At 33.2% G+C, this 20,246-nt stretch overlaps 7 protein-coding genes across 18 annotated transcripts in view; 4 read left to right on the top strand and 3 right to left on the bottom strand.

The window, feature by feature from the left end:
• Positions 1–4,503, top strand: part of LOC122527056 (cullin-3) — a 6,807-nt gene extending 2,304 nt beyond the window's left edge. The window contains exons 4-14 of one of the 2 annotated variants that reach the window (XM_043650862.1): positions 3–182; positions 280–654; positions 837–1,007; positions 1,088–1,195; positions 1,269–1,446; positions 1,527–1,786; positions 1,891–2,060; positions 2,499–2,637; positions 2,725–2,852; positions 2,935–2,993; positions 4,181–4,503. In XM_043650862.1, the coding sequence (XP_043506797.1) occupies positions 3–182; positions 280–654; positions 837–1,007; positions 1,088–1,195; positions 1,269–1,446; positions 1,527–1,786; positions 1,891–2,060; positions 2,499–2,637; positions 2,725–2,852; positions 2,935–2,959 (1,734 nt within the window). In that variant the 3' untranslated portion in view covers positions 2,960–2,993; positions 4,181–4,503. Of the gene's footprint in view, positions 1–2; positions 183–279; positions 655–836; positions 1,008–1,087; positions 1,196–1,268; positions 1,447–1,526; positions 1,787–1,890; positions 2,061–2,498; positions 2,638–2,724; positions 2,853–2,934; positions 2,994–3,112; positions 3,972–4,180 lie in introns of those variants that run through there. The other variant, XM_043650863.1, reaches the window with a different exon arrangement.
• Positions 4,395–7,045, bottom strand: LOC122527087 (ubiquitin-conjugating enzyme E2 L3). The gene is made up of 4 exons (XM_043650943.1): positions 6,770–7,045; positions 6,283–6,378; positions 5,818–6,004; positions 4,395–5,748 (listed from the first exon to the last, which is right to left on the bottom strand). Exons 1-4 carry the CDS (start codon positions 6,794–6,796, stop codon positions 5,579–5,581), a joined length of 480 nt encoding a protein of 159 aa, XP_043506878.1. The 5' UTR covers positions 6,797–7,045; the 3' UTR covers positions 4,395–5,578.
• Positions 7,046–7,088: 43 nt separating this feature from the next.
• Positions 7,089–11,045, top strand: LOC122527057 (conserved oligomeric Golgi complex subunit 2). 5 transcript variants are annotated; one of them, XM_043650865.1, is made up of 11 exons: positions 7,089–7,170; positions 8,200–8,307; positions 8,379–8,606; positions 8,687–8,953; positions 9,031–9,332; positions 9,398–9,515; positions 9,572–9,961; positions 10,034–10,220; positions 10,289–10,568; positions 10,645–10,825; positions 10,906–11,045. In XM_043650865.1, exons 2-11 carry the CDS (start codon positions 8,236–8,238, stop codon positions 10,987–10,989), a joined length of 2,109 nt encoding a protein of 702 aa, XP_043506800.1. In that variant the 5' UTR covers positions 7,089–7,170; positions 8,200–8,235; the 3' UTR covers positions 10,990–11,045. The 5 variants fall into 5 exon arrangements, with proteins under 5 accessions (XP_043506800.1, XP_043506803.1, XP_043506799.1 ...); XM_043650868.1 differs by having other exon boundaries at positions 7,149–7,248; positions 8,379–8,600; XM_043650864.1 differs by having other exon boundaries at positions 7,151–7,248.
• Positions 11,046–11,173: 128 nt separating this feature from the next.
• LOC122527074 (transmembrane protein 183B) lies at positions 11,174–13,518 on the bottom strand. Of its 6 annotated transcripts, none has more exons than XM_043650904.1 (8): positions 13,227–13,429; positions 13,031–13,111; positions 12,796–12,897; positions 12,373–12,441; positions 12,136–12,274; positions 11,861–12,062; positions 11,623–11,787; positions 11,174–11,541 (listed from the first exon to the last, which is right to left on the bottom strand). In XM_043650904.1, the coding sequence occupies exons 1-8, from the start codon at positions 13,294–13,296 to the stop codon at positions 11,269–11,271; spliced, it is 1,101 nt and encodes a 366-aa protein (XP_043506839.1). In that variant the 5' UTR covers positions 13,297–13,429; the 3' UTR covers positions 11,174–11,268. The 6 variants fall into 6 exon arrangements, with proteins under 6 accessions (XP_043506839.1, XP_043506845.1, XP_043506841.1 ...); XM_043650910.1 differs by having other exon boundaries at positions 11,623–11,788; positions 11,859–12,062; positions 13,056–13,111; positions 13,227–13,269; XM_043650906.1 differs by lacking the exon at positions 13,031–13,111 and having other exon boundaries at positions 11,623–11,788; positions 11,859–12,062; positions 13,413–13,518.
• A 192-nt stretch (positions 13,519–13,710) lies between these two features.
• On the top strand, positions 13,711–15,718 carry LOC122527065 (tRNA pseudouridine synthase Pus10). Its single transcript, XM_043650884.1, has 6 exons — positions 13,711–13,848; positions 13,915–14,016; positions 14,088–14,395; positions 14,474–14,682; positions 14,831–14,956; positions 15,027–15,718. The coding sequence occupies exons 1-6, from the start codon at positions 13,711–13,713 to the stop codon at positions 15,644–15,646; spliced, it is 1,503 nt and encodes a 500-aa protein (XP_043506819.1). The 3' UTR covers positions 15,647–15,718.
• A 41-nt stretch (positions 15,719–15,759) lies between these two features.
• Positions 15,760–17,418, bottom strand: LOC122527080 (aurora kinase B). Of its 2 annotated transcripts, none has more exons than XM_043650919.1 (7): positions 17,218–17,418; positions 16,985–17,119; positions 16,708–16,899; positions 16,494–16,628; positions 16,269–16,427; positions 15,936–16,167; positions 15,760–15,867 (listed from the first exon to the last, which is right to left on the bottom strand). In XM_043650919.1, exons 2-7 carry the CDS (start codon positions 17,110–17,112, stop codon positions 15,781–15,783), a joined length of 933 nt encoding a protein of 310 aa, XP_043506854.1. In that variant the 5' UTR covers positions 17,113–17,119; positions 17,218–17,418; the 3' UTR covers positions 15,760–15,780. The 2 variants fall into 2 exon arrangements, with proteins under 2 accessions (XP_043506854.1, XP_043506855.1); XM_043650920.1 differs by having other exon boundaries at positions 17,303–17,365.
• Positions 17,419–17,575: 157 nt separating this feature from the next.
• LOC122527047 (calcineurin subunit B type 2) lies at positions 17,576–19,995 on the top strand. Its single transcript, XM_043650839.1, has 5 exons — positions 17,576–17,725; positions 17,920–17,959; positions 18,377–18,588; positions 18,655–18,864; positions 18,944–19,995. Exons 1-5 carry the CDS (start codon positions 17,723–17,725, stop codon positions 18,989–18,991), a joined length of 513 nt encoding a protein of 170 aa, XP_043506774.1. The 5' UTR covers positions 17,576–17,722; the 3' UTR covers positions 18,992–19,995.
• Positions 19,996–20,246: the final 251 nt, after the last annotated feature.

Below are 20,246 nucleotides of genomic sequence, written 5' to 3'. Positions count from 1 at the left end.
AGATGGAATCGCAAAAATTTTTGGCAGAGAATAGCGCGTCAGTATATATAAAAAAAGTCGAAGCTAGAATTTGCGAAGAATCAGAAAGGGCAAAGCATTATTTAGATGAATCTACCGAACCGCGAATAGTAGAAGTCGTAGAAGAAGAGCTAATTAAAATTCATATGAAAACTATCGTTGAAGTATGAATATCATTCTATTATATATGTACAATGTATCGTATTATTGTATAAAGCGATAAACTGGAATAATAATTATTATTATTTTTTTTTATTAAAGATGGAAAATAGTGGCGTAGTACACATGCTCAAAAATCAGAAAACTGAAGATCTCGGTTGCATGTACAAATTATTTTCAAGAGTTTCGGATGGCTTGCGTACAGTGTGCGATTGTGTCTCTCAGTTTCTTAAAGAACAAGGACGTGCCATGGTTCAAGAAGAACACGAATCGACAACGAATGCTGTTCTCTTCATTCAGAACTTGTTGGATTTGAAAGACCGTTTCGATCATTTTCTTCACTATTCGTTCAACAATGACAAAAACTACAAACAAATGATCGCATCTGACTTTGAATATTTTCTTAATTTAAATACAAAAAGTCCTGAATATCTTTCGCTCTTCATTGACGACAAGCTGAAGAAAGGTGTTAAAGGGGTTAGTTCTGTTAACTGTATTTCTATAAATAAGCGCTCATGGTAGGTAATATTGATGAAATTTTAATAAATCATTTTTTCATCATTTTACAAAGGGTCGTTTCATACACAAATTAGTTAATAACCTAGTTAATAATGCAAATATAAATAACGTTAATCAATCTTCCATACACTATATTTTAGATGACAGAACAGGAGATTGAAGGTATCTTGGATAAAACTATGGTTTTATTTAGATTTCTTCAAGAAAAGGATGTGTTTGAACGATATTACAAACAGCATTTAGCTAAACGTCTTCTCTTGAATAAATCCGTGTCCGACGATAGCGAAAAAAATATGATATCCAAACTTAAGGTAATATCTTATTCTCTGTTCGATTATGATACAATATCACTGTCGACATCATTTTTATCGTGATAATATTAATATTGTAGACTGAATGTGGGTGTCAATTCACATCAAAATTGGAAGGAATGTTCAAAGACATAACAGTCAGTAATACAATTATGGATGAATTCAAAGATCACGTCCTTACATCTAATGTAAGCCACGCCTAATGTAAACCAATTTGCAACGATTGATTTTTAAATTCATTTTTTTTTTTTCGCATTGCAGACAAATTTACACGGAGTGGATATAAGCGTTAGAGTTTTAACAACCGGCTTTTGGCCAACGCAGTCCGCCACTCCGAAATGTAGCATGCCAGCTGCCCCACGAGACGCTTTCGATGCCTTCCGACGTTTTTATCTTGCTAAACACAGTGGTCGACAATTGACGTTACAGCCACAATTAGGTCAGTCGGCTAGTATCATTCTTTTTTCTCTTAACGTGTCTTCCTTGAATCATCGAGTTAGATTAACGTAATCTTTTTAGGTTCCGCGGATTTGAACGCTGTATTTCACGGGCCGCGAAGAGAGGAAAATAGTTGTGGTGGTTTAGATACACCGTCGTCTTCGAGCTCCATCGGTAATGGAAGTGGTAGCGTATATGGTAGTGGAGTATCCACTAATGGTAGTATTCTAAACCAGCGTAGCAACAGTTGCGGAAACACGAGGAAACATATAATCCAAGTGTCAACTTATCAAATGTGTGTTTTAATGCTTTTCAACAAAAGAGAGAAATTGACGTACGAGGTCAGTGTGAACAGTAGTTTTTATTTCTCGATTCTTTTTTCCTTCTACGTTACTTGGCCTTAACGTCTCACGATTATCTGTACAATATATGAAACATTGCGTAGGAGATTCAAGGTGAAACCGATATTCCAGAGAGAGACTTGGTTAGAGCATTACAATCTCTCGCAATGGGCAAAGCTACCCAGAGAGTGTTGTTGAAACATCCTCGTACAAAAGAGATAGAGCCCTCGCACTATTTCTGTGTCAATGACAGTTTTACCAGTAAATTGCACAGGTATTCTTATATTAAAGCGACATAGTCCATTGAAGTGAGGCCACCTAAATATCTTTTCGAATTGTGACGATGGAAAAAAGATTTTTTGCCTGATATGAATGAAAATAATTCTGATAAGAATATCTTTCTTTAAGGTCATTTTTTCGAAGTTTCATACAGTATGTTTTTTTTTCTTTTGTATCTATAGTTGTATTTTTTATTGTATTTATAGAAATATATATGTATGAGAAAATGATCTTGAAAACTCTGAAAAAAAGTGATCTTGGAGAAAAGATATTCTTACCAGTTATTGGTCTCGATACTATTCGTGTCAGGCGAAAAATATTTTTTGCATCGTCATAATTTGAAAAGATATTTAGATGACTTCACGTAAATGGACCAGCCTAAAATAAAGTATATTACAATTGACGATTGATAACTTCTTGAACAATATTTTAGAGTAAAAATACAAACGGTAGCTGCGAAAGGTGAATCGGAACCTGAAAGAAGAGAAACTCGTAACAAAGTAGATGAAGACCGAAAGCACGAGATAGAAGCAGCTATTGTTCGTATTATGAAAGACAGGAAGCGTATGCCAGTACGTATCGTTATTATTGTAATTTATAATACTACTCAAACATTTTAATTTTTTGTTCTTATCATACTTTATCCTTCTTTTTTCTAGCACAATATACTTGTAACAGAAGTAACAGAACAATTAAAAGGCCGGTTTTTGCCATCGCCCGTAATAATTAAAAAACGCATTGAAGGTTTGATCGAACGTGAATATTTGGCACGCACGCCAGAAGATAGGTTTGTATAACAATTAGTCTTGCATTTTATTATAGAGCTGTTACTATTATTTGTAACGTTGTTTCAATCGTTTCAATTGCAGAAAGGTGTATACGTACGTTGCTTAATACCCAAATTTAAATGTTGGATCTGTACAAACATGTAAGTAGCCTGTAACAACATCTGTTCCTTCAAATATTCTCTCATTGTCTCGTAATATTTTGTCGATTTGCTCAGTTTTTTTCATTGATTCATTGATAAAAAATTGTTATCATTTCCAGTGTTCTTTTACGAACATAATTAAGATGATCACGAATGAGGCATTCCACATCACGACCGTATACAACTCGGATCACTGATTCAACATTCCATTAATTTATGATTTATTGCCCGTACGAATCAATTTCTATTTTATGTTTTAGGCTTTGATAAATTTTGATATTGTCTCCTCTCATTTTTAATACAGCTGTTGTACGTAGTGTCGCGTGTTAATTTCAGTTCTGTTAGTTCAAAACCTAAAATTTAAAATAGAATTTCATTTAAACAAAAAAAAAAGAGATCAATAATTTTGTAAGATAAATTGAAATTAATTGATGTTGATTGCCTCGTAATTTACATGCATAATTGGCTAGTTTGGTGGAAAAGGTTGACATGAAAATAATCGAACGAGTCAGAGCATATACTTCCAAGTATAAGATCATGTTTTATGAGTAATTTCTGTAAAAATTCTTGATATATCCCCTCTTTCCCTGAATTCATTTCATCGTATTTCAGTTACATGTGATTGATTTAGTTAAGTATATGAAAACACTTTCTGTAATAGAAGAATTGTAATTTAAATTTAATAAGATTTAGTTGAATATACATTATATACAAACATTTATTAGTAATAAATGGACAGTAAGTTACAGTCGTCAAAATTGATTCACCCAGTGTGTATGTCGTTTTTCGACCATTTTTTACATTTGTAAAGCCTATAATTATATCCCAGTGATCAAAAAAACATTTGTAGATGTAGCATAAATTTTATTAAAACTGTTAGCGTTAAAGAGTGATTTTATTTACATTCGTGATTATCTATTATATGTGTACATAAACAGTGTGAATGTATATCTAAGAATATATTTGCCTCATTTTCAACGTCTGATTACTTTATTTTAATCATTTTCCATGTCCCTCTAAAATTTTATCGCGTTTTTCCCTTTTTTCCCAACAAATCTCATTTTTTTATCAATTCGATATCAAGTTAGGTCTCTGCAAGATCCACCTCTTCCACCTAGCTCATCAATTATTGTACTATCAATCAAATAAATCCAATTCTTCGTTACATCGCAGAATATTTATTATAGTATGCCAAAAGTGGAATCTACGAATTTGTAACAGATGCGGAGTTTACTGGAGGAATTAAAAAAAAAAAGAAAAAAAAAGAGTGCGCGCATGAGCTTATACGAAAGACGAAGAACTATAATAAAGTAACGAGAAAAAGAAAATTATGATTAAAAAAGAACCGTATTACTATGAGCTCGTGTGTCAGTAAATGAAAAACATATGAAATGCATCATATTTTTATTTTCATTTATATCTTTATTTATTAATATAGAGTTTTAATATTTAAACAAAAGGTTTTACCTTTTCTTACGCAAACTGAATAAAAAATAAAACCCTGTAAAAGCAATCCTTCGGTTTCAACGCATTTTAAATACAAGAATATCATATCAATTCTGTCCGATCCCTCTCTGTTCCATTTCTCTAACATCTCTCGTTGAAATTAACAAATTCGTAATGATGAAATTCATCGATGCCGCACACACTGGTGGCGTGGAGCGGATCACACCGCGAACGTGTTAAATACAATAGTATCTCTTTACTATTTATATATACGCACATAATCAATGAGGTAAGATATAGTTTGAAGTTTATTTTAATTGCTAATATTAGTATTTCAGAATTTACAATTTGAATTATTCTACAGCGTAATGCGTCACATAAAACAACGAAGTAAATAAGGGCATTAATTTAATTTCTTACTGTTTAATGGAGCAACATTACTTTCAAAGATAGGCATACAGGGAAAGTAATTCAGTTTCAATTAAATTATAAATTAACTTTCTATATTAGAAGATGGAATTATACTCTCAAGTAAACATTAAGAAAATACTCTCAATCGAAAATTCACATACTGAAAATGGGATTACAGTTTCCCAGTATGATCAATTTAACAACTGTATAAATCTTATATACACTCACTTTGATGCTTCTGGATTTAGTTAATACGAATCAAGATTCATCCGTAATGGCGTTAACATGTCCATAATGTATCATTTAACGTTGAAAGTAAATGCATTGTTCTACAATTGTGTATATTTATCACGATGCATTATAATTGCCTTGCTTTCTCTCTCTCTTTTTTTTTCTTAACACAAAGAGCAGGTGGTATTTTCTCACGCCTCTTGGAAACCACACGGACCGCCGTGTCCATACTTCAAAATACAAATTGTATACAATATCATACAGTTAGTTTATTATATTTTTTTTTTTTACTTTGCTCTGAAAAAATTTGTTAATCCACTTTATAAACATTACAATTTGCACGTATTAATATCATCATTGTCGATAGTTAACCAATACTGTACACATGTATCTCATTCAACTTGCTTTTTCATGTAACAGAGAAGTCTATCTTGGTTTGAATTAAATTAGCTGACGAGTGGCAGGCATCATGGTGAGTAAAAGTCGGTCACTCGTGGTTATTCGTTAGAAGACGACGACTCCCGCCTCTTCTCTGCGTGCTTCTTCGTGAATTCTTCCGCGTTTTTTAAAAACTTTTTTCTATCCTTTAAAAATTCCTCGGCAAGATCTGCCCTCAAAGGATGCTCCGGTTCAGGATCATTTACTAACGCTATCAAAGCTTGTACAACTGCAAATAAATTGGTTGTAAAACTTATTTGCAGCAATAAAAACAATGACAACTGAAAGAAGACTTTACCTTGATCCGTCTTTGTAGCTGGTTTCCAATTCTCGGCACTTATTATCGGTAAGCACACTTGTCCTTTCTCATCCACGTTCGGATGATATATTTTTGTCTTAAAGTTTATCCTTGGAGGTTTGAAGGGATATTCCGCGGGGAAGTTTATTTCAATGCGAAACGCTCCTTTGTTGTACGGTGGGTTGTCCTAAAAAAAAAGAAAAAAAAAAAGCATTTTAGAGAGTATGAGCAACGAGCAGCTTCTTCCTCAGGAGAAACAACAAAAAAAAAAAAGACACCTAAGTGTAAAACTTGTGCAAGGTCGTAGAATCATTCCAATTTGAACTTCGTTCAAAAGTAAATTGCAGTACAGCACTGTTAGACGAGTGCATTTAACTGCAAAGTTGCCTTTGCAAAGCAGAACTAGGTTAGGTCAGATTAGATCAGATCACATTTGCGAAGCAGAATGGCAGATGAAAAACATACCGGCAGTATGAGGCCTTGCCAGGTGAGGATATTCGACTCGTCCACTTGAATGTTTGTGAAGTTTTTCATTGCCGAGGCTCTCAGGTCGCCAAGTTCCTGCAAAAAAAAAAAAGAAAGAGTAGCACGGTTATCGTTCGAGCGGAGACCTCTGCTCGGTGCAAACTCTGATCAAACTGAATTAAAAGGAACGTTCTTCGAACAAATGACGAGAACTGTGACTGAAGAAGAGCATTCCGAGACACTTCTCTCAACGAAGACGAACGGTTAACGCGCAACACCTGAGAACACCCGAACGTGTTCTACATCGTCGTGGGGAAAAACGTCGATCTATCGTCCCGGAAGACGCTACGAGGTCTCAATCCTCGTCAAACGACCGCGCTGCAAGAGGTTCCGTTGAAATTCTCAGAATTTCCTGCACGTTCGCAAAGTTTCTCACAAAGGTTCCTCCCGTACTGTCTCTCCCGCCGACAGAGATACCTCGATTTACCTTTTGCAATCTTCTCGTAGCTGCCATTTTGAAAATAAATTTCACTAAGAGTAGCGAGACTTGTCAAGCTCCTCGGCGATGGCTCCACGGCTGTTCCGCCCTCGAGAAAATACCCTAGCGCCCTTTCTCGCTTCGTGGTCCCCCGCGAACAAAACACTATGATTCCTGTACCGTTGGATTTTGTTTCGCAACGGTGGATTCTCTCTCATCAATGCAAGCGTGGAATTATTTACTTGCCAGCCACGAGCACGAACCGCGCTCGCCGTCACTCTACGTTTTCCTGTGATTGCATTGTACGCGTGCGTGCATGCACGATCCACACGTACGCGCCATATGTACGTACGCGTCAAGTTAGGTCGCAGACCTAATTGCGTTTCACTGTCATTGAAAGAGTAAACTCGGTGAGATTCTCTTTGCTGTAAAAAAAAAAACCTCGAAATTCTAACTTGATCGTCCTTGATTGGTTTTTGGATTGATTCGTACGTAAAAGTTTTATCGTCGTGCATTTGCACTCGCATTGTATATGTATATATACATCAGCTGATGTTAAGTTCTATGAAACTTAAAAATTATTTTTTTATATTTCCGATTTGAACTCCGATCTTTTCGCAATTCCCACTTGCAAAATTTATTTTTCATGTTTCTACACATTTCCACGTATCAGATATGTTTGTTTGATATATCTTTTTATCCCATATATTTGTTTAATTTTAAAACTCTCATAAATGCTAGTGTTAATTGTTAAATTTACATAATTCTATATCTTTCTAAACATACCTCTTCGTAATATCTATTTACAAAATAATTTAGCTTCCATGTTCTACACATTTCAATATGTAGAACCATATATTTGTTTAGTCATAAAAACTTTTTTCAAATTGCAAGCGCATAAAGTATCAAAAGTATCAAAAGAAATTCCAATTATCCCCTAATTGTCTGACATTACAATTTCACTCTTTTCATGCTTATAACCTCTTACATCTTTGTTTTGCCAAACCAATATGTCAAATACATCTTGCACATCTTTGAATTTTGGATCAAACCACAAATGCATAAATATTTGTAATCTACCCATAGAAGCAATCCAAGAAAGCAAATCTAATTGAGTTCATTATCTTTTAATCCTCTCACATCATAATTTCCTTTCTTTTCTTACAATTTCTTACATTTCTTTCATACACCTTCTTTACCAAACTAACCAAAAAAGATTAGTTATCATCAGTATCAATCTCTCTTAAAACCGAATTAGCATTGTGCAGTAGTTAAATTCCCTTTCTTCGCTTTGGTTAACAATTGTTGTCAAAGTAGACAAGATAGTAGCAGCTCATATTAATGCTTGAATAAAAAATTGCGAATGCATCAATTCACAATTATTTTATTAAATATTGTGATTTAGCAATTAAAAAGAAATACATATGTTTCTTTTATAGAAAAAAAGTGAATGAAGGTGAAAAAGATCTATTACCATGTCGAAGGAAAATATAAATTTACCAAAAGCCCCGAAAGATTTGTGTTTCTCTGAAGTTGATTTTATTCAAGTAAGTGCATTTTAACTCTGCGCTGCAGTTTACTGTAAAATCTTTCTAAACCAATAAATTGCGTGCTCCAGGGGAACTTCAATGTCGACACTTTTCTCCAAGAACACAGAAAGAGCACGAAATTGGAGACGATGCGAGATGATCTTGGAATATACTTGAAACTGCTAAGATCTGCCATGATCGACTTAATTAACAGAGATTATACAGACTTTGTAAACCTGTCGAGCAACATGATTGGTTTGGACAAATCTATAAATGACCTACAAACACCTTTAGGGCAGTTAAGAGAAGAAGTAATGGTAAATTTATTCAAAGTGTGCTTGATTGTATTAAAATATTAAATGTCAAGTGTTGTTAGTAACATATTTTTTTGTGGTAGCAAGTACAGCAGACTCTGGATGACGAAGTCACAACAATTACTCATGACATGAATGAGAATAAGAAAGTGCGAGAATATAAGCAAAGTATATTCAGTTTACAACACATTTATAAGTCCTTGGCTAAGCTTTCGTCTATATTGTCCTTAAATACATTTCTCGAAAGTCCTGTTAAAATAGATATCTTGGAACAAGCAGCTGCGGAATTTAATCAGTTACAGTTTCACATGTCCAGGTGCAAACTGAACATTATCGATGAAAAGCGAGAAGTACATGTTTTCTTAGGCTATTAAGAAAATAAATTTGTCATTCTTGTTAACGAATGAAATCTTATATTGCAATATAGGAAGGAAAAAAACTTGAACAGTCTTACATGACGCATCTCAACGAGTTTTTCTTGGCGTGTGTACATGAGAAAAATTCTGCTTTGTTAATCCGTTGTCTGGGAATTTATGTCACGCTTGATAAAATATCTGACGCAGAAGACCTAGTGAGAAAAGAGATCGTCGGCCCATTGGTTCACAGCGTAATCAATATAGAAAACTTGAACACTGATTTACTTGGTCTACAAAATATATACAACAGATTGTTGAATATTTTAGATGTAGAACTTAAACAATTGTTGGATATTACGTTACACCCAAATAGGTACGCGTTTCATAGAAACTAGATTACCTGTCATTGCACAGATATTTTTAGACTTTATTTTACAGACTCTCGGTGAAGGGTTTTAATTTTTTGGTGAACAGTTTTTGGATCGACGTGGAGGAAAAAATTGAGCAATATATCAAATGTATCTTCGCTCCTGGAGATCCAGTGTTATTCCATTCGGTAAGTAAATAAAAAATTACATTGTAATAATATTATACGATGTTTCACAATTTCAGAGATATGTCGCAACCTTGGAGTTCTTGCAAAAACTAGAAGCTGAATGTGTTACACCTGAATCTTTAATTGCATTACTAAAGAATTCGCAGTACAAAAACTTTTTGAAAAAGTGGAACTTGCCAGTATATTTCCAAATTAGATTTCAAGAAATAGCTAGTGGAATTGAGACGGTTTTAATCGAACCAATATCACCAGCATCTGTAAAAGGAACGTTGGAATCCCTCACGCAAAGCGAGTTCTCTCTTCATGCAACTTGCATTGTATGGGAAAATCTACAAAGGATTTGGGATGATAATATGTATCTGTACCAGCTTTTTCACAGATTTTGGAAATTGAGTCTTCAGATATGCGCCAGATATCGAATATGGATTCAATCAGTGCTCAAAGAAGTATATCTAGCTTTTTAAAATAATATAGCATACAAAGATTAAACATCCTAATCTTCTGTACTGTACGTACAGGTTTGGCCAATAGAAAATGAAACGAGCAATTTAAACAAAGTAGAACATTCCGAGAAGCTTAACTTTCTAATTTATTTGTATAAAGATGCAGAAAAATTTGCAAACGTACTTCCATCTCTTTTGGAGATAGTTCGAGTGAAACTTAAACAAGAACAAAAAACACCAAGGGTATTGACACTGTTAAAAGGTTGTAACAAGAAATATTAATATTATTATTGTTAAAATTTTCTTTATCATTATCTGTATACTTCATAGATTCCCTCGATGAAACGGTAAAGAATTTAAAAACAATTTCGCCGCAAATTACGAACGAGATAGTCGACGAATTACTGAAACAATGCGTAACACACTTGAAACAAGTTAGTGACATTCCCAGATTATTTAGACGAACAAAAAGGGACGTACCGACAAAACCATGCGCTTACGTGAAAAATGCTCTCGCATTCCTTGTCAGTTTTCACACAGAGTATAAAATGATAATACCAGATAATGTGAATTATTGGCTAGAATTGACTCTTTCCATGTTAACTGAACAGTAAGGAAAAAATTATTATTAAATACCATAATAATATTATATCAGATATATATCTTATTATATCAAACTGTTACAGTTACTTAGCCTCCGTAACAGATGTGTTAACTTCGGTGCAAAAAACTGAGGAGAGTTTAAGAAGATTGAAAAAAATACGTGATAAATCTACGGGATCCCTTGCTTCCGAAATTCAAGGAATAAGCGACGATGAAAAAATACGAATTCAGTTACAAGTTGATGTACAAAGCTACACTAATATGGTAAAATCTATTATCAAATAATTCGTTTCTCATGACATGAATAATCGGCTTGTACATTGTACATGTAAACCGTATTTCAGATTACAGAGATGCAGATTTCGACTTCAAACGTGCTCCACATGAAAGAGCTATTGCACGCTGTTGAAACAGCAGTCAAAAGATAATACTGCATCTTTCTCTATTTCTTTCGTTTTTAAATAAACTAGTTTAAATTCTCTTATTTTCTGTCACTTATTTATTGATTATAATAAAACAGTATTTATATATTTTTGTTTGTGTATCGTCTAACACAGTTTTGATAATTTATCTAACTCGTGAAGAAATATTGAAGAAAATGCATTCAAACCATCAAGCTTAACAGACATGTAATGTATTATTTACATAATCATATACAGAAATCATACTTATGATCTAGCTGCTCGATTATAAAATATGGAATTCTTTCATAATAAGCTCTGATCCCAAGAATCACTTTCTGGCAATTGAATAGTGGTTATTGAATCTTGGTGGGGATAAGTTGGATGCCACCAGTCTAGAATTTGATAGCTAACAACATCATTCAAAATGACTTGATTTGTTAGTGTATTAGGAACGTCTGATGTTCCAAATCCGAGTTGCAATCGATGATCTTTAAAACCGGGCATCAAAGTCATTGACACTGACTGCAAGATCAAGCCAATTACAGGCGGCAGCATACTGTATTTTAAACAAGTCACCTATGAAATACGTAATATTATATAAATACGTATTTACAGTAATGATGCAATTATTCATTACAAATAATCGTCTCATAATACCCTAAGTATTTTGCAACCCTCTTCTGAATTCACAGCTACATCTTCCAACATTTCAAGAAAATCTGTCTTCTTGCCATTGATTTTCGTTCTCAATTTCAACGACTTATTATTGGCTTTTGGCAACTCCTTTAATTTGAAATAGAAATACCACCGCAATTTTCCCTCCTAAATTGATAGATAATTAATTATTATCAAACTTGATAATAAATGATACTTTGTATGTTTCTATGTTGCATACTTTATGCCACATAAGACAGCATTGCCTCTTTACAAGCGAATGTGGCTGGTCTTGTCTTAAGTAAGACACATCATCATCCTTTTTGTTTAAGGAAAAATAAGTGTAATGTAACGTTCTAATGACGCAAGCACGAAGTCCATGCAGACGAACCATACATTGTGGTTGTAGACGTTCTGGCAAACCAGGAACATACCTGTAGTACCTAGAATTACATTTCACTTAATTTAATTACAAGTTAATAATTTTGAGTTATATTCTACCACAAAAAAACTCACGTCTTGTACAAATGAAACCAAAATTTCCCTGTTGTTACCACATGATAAGAACTTCTACATATTTGAGCAAATTTTCCCACAGCCTCTGGTCTAATATATTCGGATATAATGAACCATACATCCAATGGATAATCTATACCTGGGTAATATAAAAAGCATAATTTAAAAAATTAAAAATTCTCTAGTCTTTGAAATTTTTAAAAATTCTCTTCTTAATTTTATCACTTCGTATTTTACCTTCTTCTTCTTGCGTAGCATCTTCAGAGGAATTTGTCTTCTTTCTTCTTCTTTGATTTGTTGACGAACCTGTGAAAAACAATGTAAGTTTATGAGAACTAGAGATGAAATGAAACAAATATGAGTGATTTTTATCAATATTCAGACACTAAATATTTTAACTGTTATAATTTTGCAAAAAAATATTGCACCAGTGATAAACTTGGGCACATTTCAAAGCTTGAAGCCTCTACTTTCAAAATGCATCATTCATTTTATTCTAAGTTATCACACTATGTAACAGATGCCAAAGTTTCTTCAAGCTTTGAAACAAGCCCACAGGTTTATTGCTGTACGATTTCTTTTACAAAATTCTAATAACTTAAATGTTCAAGTGTCTGAATATTAATAAGAGACACTCGTTTCCAAATATGAATCATCTACCCTTAGTATGTTTCTTTGATTTGTTAGAATCGCCCAGACTTTCCTGAAAACTCTCATTCATTTCGTCCCAAGAGCTTTCTTTCTTTGTTGTCGCCTCTTTCACTGTAAACACAGAATCGAATGAGAAGATTACATTAAATGTTTATGCCTGTTCAAAGAAATAGAGGAGACTTCTCGTAACAGAGATAGAAATGGCATAACATAAGATTGATTGAAATGTATTAACAAAGGTAACCTTCGGAGGAGACATTTATCATTGCCTTTTTAAATCTCCCGTGCGTCCGTGATGAATTTGCAAAGTCGTCGATGGTTACATCTGCGATAAGAAAAAAAAGAAGAGAAAGATACAGCGATGATAAAACGCTTTCGAACGGCGAGTCAAATCGTGTCGAAATTGTCTCTCGAAATATAATAGTAAAACAATGATTAACCTCCAATCAAATTGCCACTGCCGTTCTCCGCGTTTACTTTTTTGCTAGACTTTTTCCTTAGAACGGGCATTACGTTAGATGCTACTGTTACGATATCTACAAATTAATCAGGTACCAGATTGCAACGGAGTAAAATCTAAAAATTTACAACTATTTACACTAGTTAACAGACGACACTCATCGTACTTTTCAGTGATGTCAATGGTAGAGAGGTGTCAATGCGTTTAACCTGTGCCGGCCATCGGATCGTCCCCGCGTTTAATAATTTCGTAGTTGCAAATACTTCGATTTTTTCCTCCAATTCCGATAAACTATCGTAAGTAATTCACATTTAATTTGCGCGTAAGTAAATTTTTATTTCAATTCTCGACTATTGTAAGTTTCCAAATACGTATGCAATCATATGTTCAGCAGGCTAACGTAAACAGTAATCGGAAACACTGTACTAACATTGGCATAGTAGGTCGCAGAATCTTGTGTAAAAATGAACGTTTGTACGGAATATGACAAACGTATTTTCAATTTCATGCAACGGCAGAATTGTTGCTTAAGATGTTGTTTCCGTTTCATTGGATGCCGTACACCGGAGTGCTACTTGAACCCTATTAAATTTGCAAAGGCCGTAAGTTTTAGATATTTACAATTTTTGAACGTTTGAACGATGTAATAGAATAAATTTTTTTTACAGGCTGGATATATTGAAGCAAATGATACTAGTTTCAGAAAGATCTGTTGCATGGCTTGTTTGGGGATTCTCCAGAAAGATGTACAAGAACAAATCATTGAAAAAGTATGTTGAAGTATCTGGCTTGAAATGTACACAGATGTTTTATATAAGTTTTAAATAATTTTTACAAACAGATTCGCGTTAAGGTGGACAAAGAGAATTACGACTGCAGAACGTTTGTATGTGCGTTGACAATACCAGTATGCGTCAATCTCAGAGAACGTTTCTTATGTATACACTGCGCTACCCAACTTAATCTTTCAGAGGATGCGTTGCTAGATCTTAAAATCAGATTGCAGAACGTTAAAGATATTTGGAAATGGATGGTGACCCCTAAAATAGGGCAGGCTATTGAAAAGCAGATGGATTCAACAACACCTTCTCCGTTTTTAATTGAAATTATTTTAACGTACAAATTTAACAAAAAAGAGTGTGAAGTGTTGTAAGTTTCTGGGATTAATTTACTTGCAAAGCTACTTTATTTCAGTTCACAATGGAACCTCCTTTTCTTTTTTTTTAGATTGTCGTCTAAAGAGACAAACAACATAGAAAGTAAACGGAAAAAAAGAAGTTATGACAATAGATTTAGTAGAAAAAGTATGGAGGCTCTGATGGCCAAATTAACAGACAATGAATTTTTCGAGTACTTCAAATATGTGTCATTTGAAAAGTTTGCCACTGTCGATGTGGAAAACATTATTTGCTCGCATTCGAGTATTTTCATAGGAGGTAATATTCTCTGTTTGACTGTTATAATAACAGTTTGTTATAATTTAACTGTTACAATAACAGTTTGTTATAATTTAACTGTTACAATAACAGTTTGTTATAATTTAACTGTTACAATAACAGTTTGTTAAACGTATTGTGACTTCAGGGCGGTATAATAAATTATCTAGGGAACTCAGTCAAACTCCATGGTTTATAAACGGTGAGAAAAAGATGCAGACGTCTGTTCAAGATATATTGTGTACTCCTATCATTGAAGTAACAAAAGCTCAGTGTAAGTAAGAACTTTTAATAGCAACAGTTAATTTTCGTCGAAATTGTCAACGCCATTTTTTCGTTTTTAGCTATTAAGTTCTTGTCATCTGGAAGAGAAGACGTAGATGTTAGAAATATTTATAATGGAAGACCATTCGCAATCGAATTAATTAATCCTCAAATGACCAAGATAACAGAGGAGCTATTGTCAGATTTAGTTGAGAAAATTAATCAATCCTCGTGGCAAGTACAAATCACATCAAGCTTAAAAGTTTTATCTAGGCATGATCTGAAAAGGTTGAAAGAAGGGGAGAACGTTAAAACGAAATTTTATCGAGCGCTTTGCATCTGCCGTAACGCATCTAGAGATATGTTGTCTCTTGAAAAATTAAATAATTTAAAACGCGTGAAGATAGTCCAGAAAACGCCAGTGAGAGTGTTGCATCGGCGACCTTTAAGTCCCAGGGAACGGTTGATATATGAAATGAAAGCTCGCTGGGTTGAACTTCAGGAATTAAAGAAGCTGAACATTACCGACAATACTAGCACATTTTTCGTGCTAGATATTAAAACGCAAGCGGGGACATACATAAAGGAATTTGTGCACGGAGATTTTGGTCGAACTAAACCAAGCTTGTGCGACATTCTTAACGTCGAGACCGATATAGTCGCGTTGGATGTGACGGGGATCAATTTAAACTGGCCATAAAAGTTTAAATTGATTTTTTTTTTTAGTATCTGAAATATTTTTATGTCCCTATTTGTAAAAATTATATATATATTACCTCAATAATAATTATCATATAATAAAAACACTTCAAATGATCTTTCATATCTTTTATATCAATGTAAATCTTTGTATTTTACTATCCAAAAATGTTTCTTTACAGCAGCCATAGAAATTCTCTCCGAGCTTTTTCGTTTAATTAGCTGTAATTAAAGGGAAATTTGTGATATTTTCAGAATAAAAAGTTACAACGTGCAAGAAGAATAATTACCCGTGATATTAAGTCTTTAGCTCCCGGCGTAATTTGCTCCGGCCATTGTATATTTATCGTCTTTATTTTCACGTAAGTTTCTTGCTGTGAATCGCTAAGGAAAGGTGGTTTACCCACAAGAAATTCGTAACAGAGAATGCCTAAACACCAATGATCAACATATATATCATACGTTTGCCCCGTTACCATCTCTGGAGGTAAGTAATCTAACGTTCCACATAATGTGTTCCTCCTGCAATTATTATTATTAATAAACTTTACTTTAGATCAATTTCCACTAGTATATTGCTACAATTATTGATCATAATTGCTTACTATCATAAATACACTTACTTAGATGATGGTGCATGAACAGACCATCCAAAGTCCGCCAATTTTACATTGCCCTCGTATGTAAGTAATAAATTCTCCGGTTTTATGTCTCTGTGAATGACATTATTCCTGTGACAATATTCCAAAGCATCTGCTACTTGATAAGTGTATTTAGCAGATCTGAAAAAAGAATAGCAATTACGAAGAATTCTTCCTGAACTCTAAGCTAGTTCCAAAAGTACATACAAATGTTCATTGAATCTTTCATTTGGTTGCCTCTTTAATTCCTTGTACAATTCCCCTCGAGCCGCGAACTCTAATACAAGATAAATACGCTTATGATCGTGGAAGTACGTTAACATTTGTAGAATATGTGGATGCCTGAAAAGTTTCATGTAACGGTTCATCTTTAATTGTAAAAATTAAAGAAAAAAAAAGAGGTTCAAGTTAGTAAGTTTACCTTAAATGCGTTTGAATTTCAATTTCACGCATCACCTGCTTCTCCACGCGTCCTTTCATTAATTCCACTTTGTACAAAGTCTTTAACGCGACCATGTAATGCGTAGTTCTCTCTCTGGCTAGATAAACTCGTCCGAATTTGCCTCTGCCTAAAGGCGCACCAATTTCAAAATCATCCAAATTCCACTGATAGCTGATAAGAAATTACTTTTATTTCCACAATAATGTGTGAGAGCAATATATAATACTTTGATTGAAATAAGATTTGTTCACCATACCTTGGTCCTCTGGCTTCAACATGGTCTTTCATTTTACACAAGGTGTCAAAAACAATTTCTTTGTAATCGGATGGAATATTTGACGGACATTGGAATGCTTCTGCGTGAGCCATAATATCACAAGTCATGGACAATCTAGAAAATTTAAGAGCGTTCTTTTGGTAAGTTTTGTTATGCAGTTATTTGACGTTTCACGTTATGCAAATTTATATGTTGTAACAATTCTGTATTACCTGTGAAACAAAACAAGAGTTATTCGTACAATGCTTAAATTAATTGAAGTGAAATAACGCTTTTCAACAAAATGATCAACAGCACCGGTATTCAGAAGATATTTATCAACAGTCCACTAGCCGCTTTCAACTTCCAACTGACATTTTTGATTTAAATTTTTCAATGGAACTTTATCGATCAAAGCGACATCTACTGATAAGATCACTGAAAATCACAAAAAAAGATATTTTTCAAATTAATTACGAGGTAAAGACTCGTTTATTAAAAAAAATTTCAATGACACACCAACAAGCAAGCTATTTAGTTTCAAATAAGCTAATATAATTTTCATAGATTATCTGGAATTTTTATGTTTATGTTTTCATAGGTCATATATCTCGACCTGAAGTTTCCTCTCTATCTTTTCACACTTTCTACCAGCTATCAAGATAAAGCAGTATCTGCTGATCAATTTTGACACTAGTAGTAAATTTTTGACAGAAGTCTATCAACCCGAGTGTCACAATGGTAATTAAGCGCATCAAATATTACTTGCATTCGTGTAAACAGTTGGGACAATATGCTATATCGTGCACAATCGGTTTCACGTTTGTTTTCATCAAAGAAAATATGTAGTTGTCTTTAAAATCCTATAAATAAGTTTCCCTTTTTCATTTTTCTTACTACAATGCATACGTTTTTCTCATGTATTCTCCTTTCAGGGTAACGAAAGCTCGCTGCCTATGGAACTGTGTTCTAATTGTAAGTCGATATCGAGTATTATTCCTATTACGTTGAAATAACCTGTTTCACTCTGTCAAGTATACTCTTCGTTCAAAATAAAAATTTACTTTACTAACAGTCCGCGCGGTGTTGCGAAATTACGTCGAGTTTGTATTTGAAAAGTTTAATCCGAAATCGTGTCGAAGGTAACCTCTTCTTTTTTTTTGTTTTATTAAAATTTTTTTTTCTTTTCGTTTGCATATTGCTCCTGACTTATTTTTATCTCCGACTAAACATAGCACTTTAGCGATGTACCAACTACTATATTTATTGATACACATGTGTGCACGTACATATACACACACGCACGTGCGCGCGCGCATTTATATTAATAAAAAACATTATCTTCACATAGGTCTTTTGTTACTTCTTCACGTAGAGATATTTGTTTTTTAGTCGACGTTGATGAAATTAGGAGACTGGGAAAACGGTTTCGGAAGTTAGATTTGGATAACAGTGGTGCTTTGAGCATCGACGAGTTCATGTCATTGCCAGAATTGCAACAGAATCCTCTGGTGCAGCGTGTCATAGATATATTCGATGCCGACGGCAATGGAGAAGTAGATTTCAAGGAATTTATTCACGGTGTCTCTCAGTTCAGCGTTAAGGTACATATAAATATTAGCAGATGCAAACAACGCATTCTACGATAACACCTCTATCCTTTTTTCCAGGGTGACAAGGAAAGTAAATTGAGATTCGCATTTAGGATCTATGATATGGACAACGATGGTTTCATAAGCAACGGAGAACTGTTCCAAGTACTAAAAATGATGGTAGGGAACAATTTGAAGGATACTCAACTTCAACAGATCGTTGATAAGACGATATTGTTCGCTGACAAGGATGAAGATGGGAAAATCAGTTTCGAAGAGTTTTGTTCTGTAAGTAAGACATTTCTGTTAGTCAGACATCTGGAAATGACTCTAGTAATGTAAAATCCTTGTTTATGTGCAATTTCAGGTTGTTGGTAATACAGACATTCATAAGAAGATGGTGGTTGATGTTTAAATTGTCGAAGTTTATAGAAAGAAAAGATATTAGAGAACAATTTTACAGTAATATTAATTTGACTCGATGAATTTATTATTAATACTAAATTGGATAGTTGTAAGTAACAAAACTGTGTAGGGTGAAATTATGATCGTTATTAAGTCTTCAATCTTAACAAGTTCTTAATATGCACATGTATACATATTATAAGTTTGTCACATTCAAAAATGTTTTTCCATAGGGCAGTGTACATTACAATTTAATTGACCACCAACTTTCTCAAATTGTGCACATTTACTAAACATACTATAGAGTTTCAATATTTTAAAAAGACTTGTATGCAACATACGTAGGTACAGGAATTTTTAGTTAAAGATATTTATGCAAAACTAGCTTTGTTACTTGTTTTATAATTTATAACATTATTTAATAACTACAAAATTATATCAAAATACTTTTGGGAGTGAAGTTATAAATGTCTAGATTATATAAGTTGTTTTTCTGTATATTGAAATCTGATGAACATATGTCTTTAAATTACTATTCTATAACATATTTCAGTAATTTGGAATAATTGTCTACTAAACAAAATTGTATCTTTCATCAACTCTATTTCTGTAGTTTCTTAATTAAATATTTGTGTTATACTATTATGATAGAAAAATATTTTATTTATTCTGTAACATAAGATCTATTAAGTTAAATTCTGTAAGTATGTAGTTAATTTGTAAAAAAGTTTCTGTTCATTTTCAAAATACGCTTGTATATATATCGTATTACATTATTAATTGATTAATTAATTGTGCATTTGAAAAAAATATACATCGTTCAATCAGTTGTTATTAACATATTTGAAATCGTCCTTACATTAACAAGATTAATCTTCTCGCGGAGAACTTCAGTTCTCAAGTAGATTAACATAAGAGCAAACATTGTTTCAAAACTTTCAAACGCACAGTTATTCTTAAATAATCGTATTTGTTTGTTATATGATTATTAAAGAAACACAGTGTGCTACAAAATGTGAAGAAAAAGAAGAAAAGTATTAAGCCATATATATTATTGCTTATTCTACAATTATGATAACTTGCACATTAACATGTTATAAAATCTTAATATTCAATCAAAGTTTTAAATCTTAAGATAATGTTGAAATAAATTTATGCAATATATATACATATACATACATATGTGTGTGTGTGTATATATATGATCTCTAATAATTTGAAACCTATATTTTCGTTTCATAAATGAATATGATATTTATTTGATC

The sequence above is a fragment of the Frieseomelitta varia genome, unplaced genomic scaffold, assembly GCF_011392965.1.
Source record: "Frieseomelitta varia isolate USP_RPSP 00005682 unplaced genomic scaffold, Fvar_1.2 scaffold_208, whole genome shotgun sequence".
In the NCBI taxonomy this organism is placed as follows: Eukaryota; Metazoa; Arthropoda; class Insecta; order Hymenoptera; family Apidae; genus Frieseomelitta; species Frieseomelitta varia.
Note: the sequence above shows the minus strand (reverse complement) of the source record. Positions and strands in the feature narration are given on the sequence as shown.

Bases quoted from the DNA above. Each gene is read 5' to 3' on its own strand.
- LOC122527087 (XM_043650943.1), bottom strand. From the start codon at position 6,796: ATGGCAGCTACGAGAAGATTGCAAAAG. The intron at 6,005-6,282 runs GTATGTTTTTCA...CTTTTTTTTTAG, and splicing joins GGCAAGGCCTCATACTGCCG to GACAACCCACCGTACAACAA. The intron at 5,749-5,817 runs GTAAAGTCTTCT...ATTTATTTGCAG, and splicing joins AGCTACAAAGACGGATCAAG to TTGTACAAGCTTTGATAGCG.
- LOC122527057 (XM_043650865.1), top strand. From the start codon at position 8,236: ATGTCGAAGGAAAATATAAATTTACCAAAAGCCCCGAAAGATTTGTGT. The intron at 8,607-8,686 runs GTAAATTTATTC...TTTTTGTGGTAG, and splicing joins AGTTAAGAGAAGAAGTAATG to CAAGTACAGCAGACTCTGGA. The intron at 10,221-10,288 runs GTTGTAACAAGA...TATACTTCATAG, and splicing joins GGTATTGACACTGTTAAAAG to ATTCCCTCGATGAAACGGTA.
- LOC122527074 (XM_043650904.1), bottom strand. From the start codon at position 13,296: ATGCCCGTTCTAAGGAAAAAGTCTAGCAAAAAAGTAAACGCGGAGAAC. The intron at 12,898-13,030 runs GTTACCTTTGTT...CTGTGTTTACAG, and splicing joins GATAAATGTCTCCTCCGAAG to TGAAAGAGGCGACAACAAAG. The intron at 12,275-12,372 runs GTAAAATACGAA...TATATTACCCAG, and splicing joins TGCTACGCAAGAAGAAGAAG to GTATAGATTATCCATTGGAT.
- LOC122527065 (XM_043650884.1), top strand. From the start codon at position 13,711: ATGAACGTTTGTACGGAATATGACAAACGTATTTTCAATTTCATGCAA. The intron at 14,017-14,087 runs GTATGTTGAAGT...TTTTACAAACAG, and splicing joins AAGAACAAATCATTGAAAAA to ATTCGCGTTAAGGTGGACAA. The intron at 14,396-14,473 runs GTAAGTTTCTGG...CTTTTTTTTTAG, and splicing joins AAAAAAGAGTGTGAAGTGTT to ATTGTCGTCTAAAGAGACAA.
- LOC122527080 (XM_043650919.1), bottom strand. From the start codon at position 17,112: ATGACTTGTGATATTATGGCTCACGCAGAAGCATTCCAATGTCCGTCA. The intron at 16,629-16,707 runs GTAAACTTACTA...GAAACTTTTCAG, and splicing joins GAAATTCAAACGCATTTAAG to GCATCCACATATTCTACAAA. The intron at 15,868-15,935 runs GTAATTATTCTT...CTTTAATTACAG, and splicing joins CTAAAGACTTAATATCACGG to CTAATTAAACGAAAAAGCTC.
- LOC122527047 (XM_043650839.1), top strand. The intron at 17,960-18,376 runs GTAAGTCGATAT...TTTGTTTTTTAG, and splicing joins TATGGAACTGTGTTCTAATT to TCGACGTTGATGAAATTAGG. The intron at 18,589-18,654 runs GTACATATAAAT...CCTTTTTTCCAG, and splicing joins TCTCTCAGTTCAGCGTTAAG to GGTGACAAGGAAAGTAAATT.